Source organism: Papaver somniferum, chromosome 9 (assembly GCF_003573695.1).
Source record: "Papaver somniferum cultivar HN1 chromosome 9, ASM357369v1, whole genome shotgun sequence".
Lineage (NCBI taxonomy): Eukaryota > Viridiplantae > Streptophyta > Magnoliopsida > Ranunculales > Papaveraceae > Papaver > Papaver somniferum.
Window position 1 is genome coordinate 160,819,338 of NC_039366.1, and position 12,644 is coordinate 160,831,981.

The window sequence follows — 12,644 nt, forward strand, 5'->3', positions numbered from 1 at the left end:
TCTAGCTGAGTATTCTGATGAAACTTAAGGTATATCAGTGCATAAACTATATGAAACTAGTTTCATCCTGCATATTTTGACAAAAATACAGTTATATTACAGTCTACAACTAGATGAAATTGATTTCACTCTGAGTATTCTGACAAAAATTAAGGTATATCAATGTGTAAAGTAGATGAAACTGATTCCATCCTTCCCACCAAATACAACCCAAAAAACCCAGTTTCATCCATGATAAGACTTTGATGAAAACAATTTCAACTCAATCCAAAACAGGATGAAACCCGTTTTATACAAACCAATTTAATCTGGATTTTACATAAGCTTAAGCTAGATGAAACTAATTACATTCAAACAAAATTCAATGAATTTTGAACTGGATTTTACGAAAGTTAAACCTATATGAAATCAGTGAAATCCAAACCAATTTTAATCATGTTTTAAGCTAGATTTCACAGGTCAATCCAAGTCGTTCATAAAATAGAATTGAAAAAAAATTAGGGTAAGGAGACTTACTTGTTCAAGGATTATCAAGAGCTAATCCATATTCCGACTTCCCATTTTGTGAATTGGCCAATTTATAACCTAATTTAGCTTTCCGAAGTTATGAGATGATGATGAAATTGAAAAAATTTAACAAAATTAGGGCATTCAAATATGATGGTGGAGGAAGATGGTGGTGTTGGTTGTAGTTGTTGTAGATGATGGTGGTGGTGGTTTTAGTTATTGTTGATGGGGTGGTGGCTTTGATTATAGTCAATGATGGTGGTGGTGGTGATTATAGTTAATGGCGTGGAGAAAGAGAACACCGAGATGGTGGAGAACAAAAGATGTCGACGATGACAGCAGTGGTGTCGATGGGTTTTGGAGATGGATGGGATTCAGAGATGGCGGAGAAAAGTGAAGATAATATCGACAGTTTTTTTGTGAAGTGTAGAAGAAAGAAAAACAACCGGAATATAATGGTCAGTTTCAAGTTAAATTGTTCCCCGTCCATTTGACCCAGACAAAATCTTATCGGTCCATATTAACTTGATTTTGAATGTTTCTGGACAAATGACCCATTTTCTCAATATAATACATGTCAATAAATACATGTCTTAAATCAATGTCAATAGACACAAATACATGTTGTCTGATACGACACATCATCACTGAATTAGCAATCTCCCGTACATGATATAACCTACTTAAATTAACAGCGTGTTCGGTTCGGATTATTGGACTTCCGATAATCCGATTATAAGGTAATCTAATTGTGAGACTTGGATTATCAGGATTGAATTCCCTTATCAGAAATTTATTGTTCGGTTCAAGTTTTATGACGAAAGAATCAGGAATCGAGAAGATGTCCTTACAAAATACCCTAACACCCTTGATTCTTATATAGATTTAAATTAAAATTCAGAACAAAATCAAATCCAGATCATACGTTTTGATGGAAGAGGGTGAAAAATCAAAATCTGATCCCTGAATCCTGTAGAATTCGATGGTGAAATTTTTATGATCCACCTGTTCTTTTTTCTCTCGGAATAGAACTTTGAGGAGATCAAGTTGATTTTTGAAATTAGTTTTGTTAGGGATAATGATGTATTTTCACGCTCTTTACCTGGGATTGAATTCCATTGCATCGTCCAAAAAGCGGAATTGAAAACAACTAATTTGGGAGAATCGAATTCTCTGGGAATTGGATTCTTGGGTTTCACGTTGTGTTCGGTTGGAAGAATTGGGCCGATTACCTTGTAATCGGATTACTGGGACGTCAATTTCCCCAAACGAACACGCTATAAGTGATTAATGAATAATGTTAGACCTGTGATCCGGCCAGTTCATTTATATACATAGCTCATATGTTTTTTAACTTTTAAAGGGTTCCAAAGAAAACCAAACAACATGTTAGAGATGCATGAATTTGCCGAGCTTGAATTTTAAAAAGGTACCTACAAAGTACATAGAATTGTTTATTCACAAGGTACACAGAATTATTTAGTCATATGATGGAAACAATTTTGTAGTTAGCATGTGAACTTATAAATTTTATCCCTGAAGTTATAATTATGGATTTGAAAGTAAATCTTGACCATCAAATCAAAAAATAATGCTCACCTGCCTTTCCCTTGCCTTTGGGATGACAGAAGGAAGAGCTAAGCATTGTGTGGGTCTTTTCTAAAACAATGCACACAAAAACGAAAAAAGTACATTGAAAGAATCTAAACATATGGCTTCAAAAAGATCGCTGTACTCTTATTAGGAGCCGCCAACTGTGGTAAAGAATATTCTATTTCTAGTTTTGTCAGATCGAACATTACCTATCCCCACCACCAAACAAAAATTATTATTGGTTCGTTCTTTCTATGATCTCTGTAATCTTCTTGATCCAACCGTACAAAAGAGTTAGATCTTGCGTACAAATTGAGCACGATTCAAGAGCATTTTGGTCCAGTTATTATCAATTTTGATGCTTGCAGCGTGATTTAGAGATGCTTGGAAACAATCGTAGAACTAGAACCTCAACGAAAGATGAAAATGGAAAATGTTAGTTAAAGACTAATCCGACTATGACACTTGATTGTCTATCGAATGAATGTAGGACCACTCTCCTGCTCGACTGTCATTTCACTTAATATTTGTCCTTTGGGGTAGGGTATGCCGGTGTGGCCTAGGTTTCTAATGTCCCACTTTAGTTATAACCGGTGACCAACAGTAAGGTTGTAAAAAAGAGGAGGATACATGGACACTTTTATATGGACAAGGTCAAATAAGATTTACGTCATTTTTTCCGCAAAATTCATACGACGATGAATTTAAGTGAAATATTTTCATGATATGTTCTTCTTATAAGACTCTACATTCCTACTGAAAATGAACACAATTCGAGATATATAAAACGACCATGTATCCCGTTGAATATCAGTCTTTCAAATTTAACGGTTGAAATTAAGATTGATAGATGGTGAAGTTTGCTATCTCGAAATGCGTTCATTTTTTTTTGCGTTCAAAACGGAGAGAGTAATGAATATTAATTTTTTAAGAAATGTTGAAAACAAATCAGGAATCTTTTTTTGAGGAAAAATAAATGAGGAATTTAGCGGATGCTACCACAGTATCGTGGTATATATATCGGGAAACGGGTCATTTGACCAAATATTTATTAAACATGGTTCTAATGGAAAAGTAAAAATTAGTATGAGTGAAATGGATACCAAAAAAAATAGCAAGAATGAAACTGGATTCATCCTGACTTAAACTTAGAAAATAACAAGGATGAAACTGGATGCATCCTGATGTAAATTGAAAATAAGAAAAAATATTTGAAAATGGTAGGATGAAACTGTTTACATCCTGATTATTTTTACATTCTCGTCCATTTAAACAATATCAAATTTTACATGTCTTTTTCACCCGAAAAATGGGTCATTTGTCCAAATATATTTTTAAAACATGGTTCTAATGGACGAGTAAAAATTAGTACGGGTGAAATGGACACAAGAAAAATAGCAAGGATAAAACTGGATTCATCCTGGCTTAAACTTAAAAAATAGCGACGATGAAACTGGATGTATCCTGATATAAACTCTAGATCCAGGGACTCTTTGAATTTGACCTCTCTTGTGGTAAGGAGTACGAGAACCATGATAACATTTCATGTCAAAAACCCAAGTATAAACAGATAATTTTCGAACTCTTTTGTTATGTTTTCATTTATCCTCATGCTTATGAATCTTTGATGAAAAGCACCTCGCAGTTGGTAATATCCATCTTCGATACATAATTGGTACACTTGGTTATTTTGGATTATTTGGATTTTTTAAAAGATAATGACATTAAAATATTGGGTAAATATTGGGTGGTAATAGTCGGCCTCCATTATCACGATTTCCAATGTGATTCTTCAACCACCTCCTCCAAGAAGTTCTCCAACGCTGCACTACCCACGAATCAGCATATCCACGCTCATTGATTCCCAAGTTGTCGGGAAGTAATCCAGATGCTGTCCTCCAAGTGTTGGGTTCTTTTACTTCTGAACCCTACTCCTAACCTTCCCTTATGCGCCACGTTATACTTCCTTCATAAAGGTTCTTTGCACCGCCAAGATCTTACTCGTCATCTTCACCCAGTTCTTTTACCAGAGCATCCAATTCTTTTGCTTCCAGCTTACCTTATTAGTGTTATAAAATGTGGGTCAAGTTGATTTAAAGACTGGCTGAGTTTGTGGGCATTGCGGAATCTCACCGCCAGCCAAGTGGTAGATTGGCTTTGTGTTCATACTATTTGAGTTAAAAATCCTTAAATTTCCAATCTTTACGAGCACATGGAAAGTAAAAGTTGTGGAAGTGTCTTATAATTTGATTCGTTCCACACTTGAAACTTACAGTTATTAATTAGGAAATAGAAATTGCTAAACAACTAGCACCCACGCTAACTAATTGCCAGCAACCTCCAGCAGCGACAGATCTCACACTAAGGCAGCATGTGGTGCTAGACTGCTAGTTGTATAGCAAGGTCCAGGATTGAAGCTTCCCCCCCCCCCCCCCCCCCCCCCCCCAAAAAAAAAAAATAGAAAATATTGCCAATTGCATCATATGTATCGGGAAAGCCCAACGAGAGCCCATTTATTACACTTTTGGAAAGCATGGGGCTTCATACAAGTTTTACTATTTTTCAAGAAACTATAAAGTTTACTCGATGTGTTGTTCTTTCTAGGTCGAGGAAATTTGAGCTACTTTCAAGAGACGAATTCAGTAGGACACACGGTAAGCTTGAGTAAATGAGAACTCAAAATAAAAACGGATTTTAGGTTATACTTGCAAATGGAAAAAATGTATGCAGAAAATGAGAGCAATGAATGATGAATCCGTCGCGTAATCACCAGAATTTTTAGGTGTAGAGAACTTGAACAGTATGAAGTTAGTTGCTTACAGTTACACCCATAGAAAGACTACAAACTTGTCACTCAACTTGTGTTTGCACTAGTGAACTGTTACGATCATGTAGTTTGCACAGTCAATACTTACTAACACAAAAAACCAACCACAGGCAAATCTGTTGAGATCATATGGAGTTCGCAGAATCAGTAACTAAACAAGACAAACACAGCGAAAAAAAATACTTGATTCAAGACAAAAGTTGTTATTTTAACTTATGAATTCTGTTCGAATTGAACGAAGAAACATATCATGATTTCAAATGCCTAACTTCACTTTCCCTGTTGGAAGAGGAGATTCCCTGTTGGACTTCCACAGCATAAATTAGAAATCAAATGCCTAACTTCACTTTCCACAAAACAACAAATATTTTCTACAATATCATATCTAGAAGGTTTTCCTTCTTTACTCCTAGAGGGGAAAAACGATTCAATGGATAAACAAAAAGAGAAAAAGGAACAAGCATACAGACAAGATTCATCATTCTGAGACCACATTACCAAACTGCCATGGATTGAACTCGATTGATCTGACATCAACTTCATCAGTATCGTCTGAGCTATCGACTGCAGCCCGATGTTCCATATATTTACCATTGAATTGGTAAACTTCCAAGTCACCCCAAGGTGTAGGAGTAACTTCACCAGACATGTCAAACCATCTTGGAATGAACTTTTGATCCTTGGCTTCTCGACTCCTCTTTTCGGCTCTCTGCCTTTCCTCGAGACTGGGGAAATTCAATCATAAAGATGTTAAAACTAAAATGTCATTTTCCTACATAAACAGGTCAAACATAAATTTAAACAATAGCATCTCTCTTCCTGCATGTTTATTAATTACTAAAGGCATGGTTGAATTGCTCAATCGGCGTCATCTTTCTAGGGCAATACTTTATAATGGCAAGAGTGGACCAGAAATATTAAATATTGCACTTATTTGCTTTTCACAGTCAAGTGACAGAGATAACATTAAGTTCCACAAGAAAAAGCCAGAGAGAGGGAGAGATAGAGACAGACCTGCTTTTCTCTGAACCAGCTTTAGATAAATCACCCTTCTCAAGAGCATATCTATCTGGACGCAGACGAGAATCTGATGCCAATAGTTTCCTCGGTGCAGTTTCTAAGCTGTTTATTTTATGGGCAAAATGTGTGTACTGGAATTTGTCATTTGGCGGAACTTCAGCAACTCTCCAGACCTGTATAACAACCCCAAATAATTTTAAGATAGTGCACCAAGCCACCAACCAAGCAATTACTTCGATTACATTTAAGATTCTGGAAGCAACTCAAGATAATATCATGGGTCTATCAATCCAATCATTAACAAATAAACGACAGGATAACAGGATTACAAAATGCAAAGAGGGTAGCACTGAAATGGGGTGGATTATTTACTGAATGATAAGCCGAAGGAATAACAATCGTATGATATACCATATGCGACGTACTTTTGATCATTACTTGTGACTTTCACATTTACCATTCAACTAACTTCAGTCAAACAAAACTAACCTCCTTTAATTCGGTGCCTGATAGGGGCTCGCCTTCCAGATCACATGGTTGATAGCTCATGTACTCATTCCATTTACCAGTCATCAAAATTTTGGGTTCCTCCGCAGCATTATACACGTATCCATCTACTTCGTAGCGACCAGCCCTGAAATCAGTGGAGAACTTCATAAATGAGTTGCCATAACAATATCAGGAAGACATTGAGAGACATGAGCTTCACATAATAGCCAATCTTTAATATGTATACTGGAGTCGGTATACATGGTTAAAAAAAGAGCGGAAAATATATGCTCAAATACCATATATAACAATCAATATAACGCGAATTACTCATTCTGGAAGCTCATTACTGAAAACAACATACCCGAACCAACCACATGGTTGGAAGTATAGGACAACTTTGTCTCCGGTAGTCAAGTTCGTCATGATCATCTCCCCTGGAGAGTCAACCCAAGTACGACCAAATATAAGGTTATTAACTTTAGTGGGAGGGGGAACCAAATCTATGACAACACCGTCTCTTTTAAGTGTCACTCGTGTCCTGCATAACAAGTCAATGGTAAATTTAAACCGCGTGGGAAGAACTGACTTACATGAAACAGCGAGCTACACAAAATAAAAGTCTAATTTTCTCAAGGAATAAGAGATGCTACTTAATAATTCAGGAAAAGAAAACTGAAGTTAGAAAAAGAGAATAATTGGGATGTATTGATCCATACAAAATCAGCAATAGTCATGGGACATAAACTTTGAAGTAACAAAAATGCCTGACAAATTAACAGATGAGAAGTTGGAATCCGGCTCTTGAGCAAGTACAATTGTAATGCTTATTACGTCCAAAGTAAGAATAAAACACGCGGAGATGTTAGTTTAGGAGGGTGTTGAGTTGGTTCTCAGTGACAGAGAAGATTACACTTGACAGCTATAATGTGATTTACAAATGGCATATAACATTCTTGTAAGTTTGGACAACGTTAGTTTATCAGGCTCACCTTCCAACGGGATAGACATCAAGAGAATTCCCCAAAAATTTGGTCTTCAACTTGGACGTTACATCATAAGCAAAGTGTTCATTTTCAGCATGTCCAGCACTCATTGGAGGATGATGACTCACCTGAAATGAAAACCTTCAGAGGCTTAAACTATGAACAGAAACATTGTAAGCAGTATCGAGATTTTTATGTGAACAAAGAAAAAACAAAATTTTCAAGTTCTACAAGTAGACAAACTCACCTGCTCTGATATAAATGTGACTCCACCATGATTAGCCAATTCATAAGTTTCACCCAGTATAGGGTTAAAAGGCTTCCAGGTTCTTTGGTAGGCATAATAGACAGATATTGCCCATGATGCTGCAGTCAATAACCATGACTCTCGTTAACTTAAATGGTATAGTGCACCCTAAAAAAAACCCACCAGAGGTACGTGCATGTACCATGTTTAGAATTTAAAACAAGAGAAGACTTACAAGTATACACCAAACGCATATAGGGATCTTCGCATTGATCTGCCTTATCTAACAAGTGGGAGTACTCCATCAACTGCAAGCAAGATTAATGTTATTTGAATCCAAGAATACAAGCTAGGCGACAGATATGCAGCAATCAAGAACCAAACATACCTCTGCCATTTTCTGAAGCATCGTCATTGGCTCAAAAATGAGCACAGGTAGAGTGACCATAGATGTAACATCTGATCCTATATATTTCTGCATCATTCTCCAGTAACTATCTCTATCCTGTGAACAAGGAAAACAAAAGGGTTCAAAACATGAACTCATATGAAATGCCCAGATACCACCTCATGACTTGATCATTTAATAGACTCATCCGGAATTTAAGTAACACGGGCAACACATACCTCTTGCTTCCATCGTCCTTTATGTGCTTCTTCTTCTGCATCTTCTGTTCCACCTTCTGGATTTATAACTTCAAGCCCTTTGATCCCAAGAGCCCTAGACAATCAAAAACATGCGACAAGGCACACTAATGAAATCAGTAAAATAATAACGTCTAGCTGATAAAACAAATCAATACACCAAGATTCACGAATACAGTGAAAATTCAAATTTGAAATGACATTACAAATTCCTAGAGTGATTAGTTGCAGTTGCAATCAAGTTAATCTATTAAAATTTAATCAAATACACAAGAGTACACATAATAAATCAAAATTACCCGTTAACAGATTTGTGCATAGCACTACCAAAATTTGATAAACTAGAAGCAATGGAAGCGAAGAAACCACCACCACCTTGTTTCTGATCTTTGGAAGACATATTTGAAAGTGATAACTAGATCTGTGAAGTACGATGATCACAAAGATCTATGATCTTATTACAGAGAATAAGAGTAAGAGAGAGGAGAAGTGAAAGGACCTAGGAGGAGATTGATTCTCTTCTCGTTATGTAATACAAATAACCAAGAGATGAGAGAGAAGAGAAAATGATTAATAAAATAAACTGAAAAAAAAAGTGAGGAATGATTACACACAGCGAGGATGAATAGGGTGGAACCTCGTTGGCGGTTCTATTGTTTGAAGATGATGAAGATCTAATTATTTTTCATTATTTTCTTTTTTTTTTTCTTACAAAAATGAAATTGACCAGTACTGTTAAAAAAAATGATTTTAAAAGTGGGGTGCAACAAAGACAGAGAAACAAATTTAATTACTTGGACTTTTTACGGGGTGCAAAACTCGTATATTTGGTTTGGGTTTGCAAACCTGGCTAATTTGGGCCTAGGCCAATTATTTAGGGCTTGTTACTGGATGACAAAAAAGGTCATTAGAAATAAAATGTGAAAACTATAGGGAGACTCATTTTCCCTGATGTTTCTACTGTGAAACCCACGCTCCCAAAATTACAGTCGCGAACCCAAATTCTGGAAGAAAATTATTCTCAAACCCAAAATATATAAAAATCATGTTTTCCCGAGATTTCCAATTCAATAAAACTACTTCTCCTCCTTCTAAAACCCTAAAAACATCGAGATTTCTGAGAAACCCTCGGCAAAAATGGCGACTTTGAGTAGAATGATGAATAAAGCCGCATCTTCAGTAATCCCGCTAGCAACCAGAACTCCTTGTAGAAACTACACCTCTGCCATCTTCACTACCCCATTGAAGACCAGCACCGCCATTAAAACTGTCACCGGCAATAGTAATCTATTTAGAACAACTTCAATTCCAACTCATCGTCAGTTCTCTGCTCTAGCTAAGAAGAAACCAGATTTCGATGACACTCTTCTCAGAGTTATTGATTCTGAAATCGTTGATGCTGAGGAGGAAGCTGGAGATTTTGAGGGTTTTTTTTTTCTAAATTTGGAAAGTTTGTTTTATGAATTTCTGTAATGGGTTTGTGTTAATTTTGCAATTAGTTACTTTAATTGTGATTTCATAGTAAGAGATTAATTTGGTTGCCCTTGTCTTCATCAATTGAACAAGATTACTGTCTGTATGTGTGTTCTCAATAGGTTGGTGAGGCACCAAGTGAGTTTCCATTCAAGATTGTGGATAATGATGGAGCTGAAACTATTACACTGACTAGGAACTATCAAGGTGAGGAGATCAAAGTCACAGTGTTCAAGCATGATCTCTCTGGTGATTATGAAGAGGGTGATGAGGAAGACCAAGACGACCAGGAAGCAAATCAAGGTGGTGAGGAGGTGGAAGAAGAAGCTGGTTCTCATCCTGTTAATATGGTTGTAACTGTTACGAAAAAAATCGGTCCAACTTTGGAATTCGATGTTATGGTTGAGGCAGATGAAATTACAATCAACAATTTGGCTGTCAAGAATCCAAATGTTTCGGATGAGGATATTGCTTACGAAGGACCTAAGTTCTCGTAAGTTGAATTCATTTTGAGTTTTGGTTATTATATTTCTTGCTATTGGTTTTTGGAGTTATCTATTGATGTTGATCTTTTGTTGCGTTTTGTTTTGAAGGAGTTTGGATGCGGAACTGCAGGAAGCTTTCCACACATATTTGGAAGTCAGATGGATTAAACCAAGCATTGCCAATTTCTTACATGACTACATGGTTAAGAAAGAGCATAAGGAATACACTGCGTGGTTGAAGAACTTGAAGAATTTCATTGCCAACTAGATGTTGCTCGAGTTCAAGAGCTTTTGAAGGTTAAATACTCTTGCGCAGGGTTAGGAAAACAGATTGTGTGTTCACAAATGAATGTTTTTTCTGGTGTTGGACGATGTTTACTAGAAATTGAGAGACAAATACTGGGGTCCGTTGCTGGTGTTGGTCTGTTTAGTGTCTGCAGATCATGGTTAAATACAGGCTCGAGCTGTGCAGGTTGTGGTGATGTGCAATAGCCGATAGAAGGTGCACTTAGCCGCGTTGCATAATCCGTTAGGAGATTTGGTTAGTGATGTGGAAGATTTGGTCAAGGCTAAACAACAAGAACATAACCAGCTGCAGCTGCTTGACCGCACCGTTTCCTTGCTAGTTTGTTGTGCGTTTGTGGGATGAGTACAAGGGTTTTTTGCAACGGATGTGGCGTTAATTAGAAACCAGTAGGGTGAGCTAACTTGGGTACCAATTTGTTTCAGCATCGGATAGAGTTTGTTATGACTGCATAACATGTCAAGATCAGATTTGGTTTTTATTCTGTTGGGTGTTGTTTTAAGTTGTTATGCAGCTATGAAAATGGATGCATAACCTGTTATGCATCTACAAAATTTGTTGCATAACTTGTTATGCAGTCCAGAAAACGGTTGCATAACACGTTATGCATCAACTTTTTCATCACTATTGAAACCAACAAAAACAAAGACTGCACAACTTGTCATGCACCTACAATAATATCTGCATAACATGTTATGCAGTCGTGAAAATTGATGCATAACCTGTTATGCATCCGAAAATATAGCTGCATAATGCATTATGCATCGAGAAATTTGTTGCAAAATCTTTTATGCATCGAGAAAATAGATGCATAACCTGTTCTGCATCCGAAAATATGTTTGCATAATGCATTATGCATCAATTTTTTATGTACGTACTAAAATCAACCAAAACAATGGATACATAACTTGTTATAGATGCATAACTTTGTTATGCAGATGCATAACTTGTTATGCAGTCGAGAAAATGGTTGCATAATTCGTTATGCGTCTGCAGAATGTGTTATGCATCTTTTTTGGTGGCTGCATAATGGTTATGTAGTCAGTTTTCGAAATTTTGCCTAAAATGATGATCACCTCCGATTTTTTCGTGAAAAACAAAAATTTAATATTGTTGTTTGTACTCGTTGTGTAGCTCTCTTAAAAAGATTTCCAACGATATAAAATTTGTAAAATTCCAAGGCGCGGATTTTTAGATATGTTATATCCAAGTTGCGTTGCCAATTATACCCCTGAAAAATTAGGCTGCATAACGAGTTATGCCTGAAAAATTAGTATGCATAACGAGTTATGTATTAATTCTTAATAATTTTGGATAATTTTGGGTGTCAGAGAAATAATTATGGGTGTCACGGTATACAAAATTAATTGTGGGCCTGAGAATGAGAAATTTTTTTTTTTTGGTCTCCCCCTAAGTTCCCCAAATAAAATTAACATAACTCCTTATCCAACTATTATCTAACTATCCATTTTATCCCTAATTAATTAGCATTAGTTATTCGTATTAGGTGTTAATTAGAAATTAGATGTGAGATCAACTAATGTTAAATCGATCTTCAAAACATCAAACAACCTAAAAATTTTGATTCTTCTTTTCATAAACGAGACCCAGAATCGGTTACGTTCATGCACTCGTAAACCGATTCTGGGTTGGTGTTTTAGAAATTAATGGAGGACTTCCAGAATCGGTTAAAGTGTGTACACAAAAAATTCGATTACTAGAATCGAGGTTTTTAAGGACATATATAAATCGATTGTTATCTTTCATACGATTTTTTTCATTCATTTCATTATCGTAGGAATCACGAATGCATTTAGCACATGCATCAAGCCTTTAAACCCCTAGGCGACCCTAGTGGACGAGTTATAGTCTCGTGAGGGTTTACATAGAGGTCTACCCACAAAACCTACACAAAAACTTCTAAAAGTACCTTCAATCTTCGTCGGAGGAATTCGAGTCCGATTCACCAACCATAAAGTGCGGACCATACTCCGGAATTTTGGATACCATGAAGTGATGATAGCTTGCATCGAATGAGAATGCTTCCCCCTTTTCCTCTAAGTAGCGC

At 36.4% G+C, this 12,644-nt stretch overlaps 2 protein-coding genes across 2 annotated transcripts; one reads left to right on the forward strand and one right to left on the reverse strand.

Annotated features, from left to right (window-relative positions):
• Window positions 1–5,094: 5,094 nt before the first annotated feature.
• Window positions 5,095–9,020, reverse strand: LOC113311040 (oxysterol-binding protein-related protein 3A-like). Its single transcript, XM_026559887.1, has 10 exons — window positions 8,614–9,020; window positions 8,297–8,390; window positions 8,058–8,174; window positions 7,905–7,977; window positions 7,670–7,788; window positions 7,429–7,550; window positions 6,801–6,977; window positions 6,437–6,581; window positions 5,942–6,120; window positions 5,095–5,652 (listed from the first exon to the last, which is right to left on the reverse strand). The coding sequence occupies exons 1-10, from the start codon at window positions 8,712–8,714 to the stop codon at window positions 5,406–5,408; spliced, it is 1,374 nt and encodes a 457-aa protein (XP_026415672.1). The 5' UTR covers window positions 8,715–9,020; the 3' UTR covers window positions 5,095–5,405.
• A 409-nt stretch (window positions 9,021–9,429) lies between these two features.
• Window positions 9,430–10,540, forward strand: LOC113312791 (uncharacterized protein At2g39795, mitochondrial-like). Its single transcript, XM_026561527.1, has 3 exons — window positions 9,430–9,740; window positions 9,911–10,280; window positions 10,381–10,540. Exons 1-3 carry the CDS (start codon window positions 9,452–9,454, stop codon window positions 10,538–10,540), a joined length of 819 nt encoding a protein of 272 aa, XP_026417312.1. The 5' UTR covers window positions 9,430–9,451.
• Window positions 10,541–12,644: the final 2,104 nt, after the last annotated feature.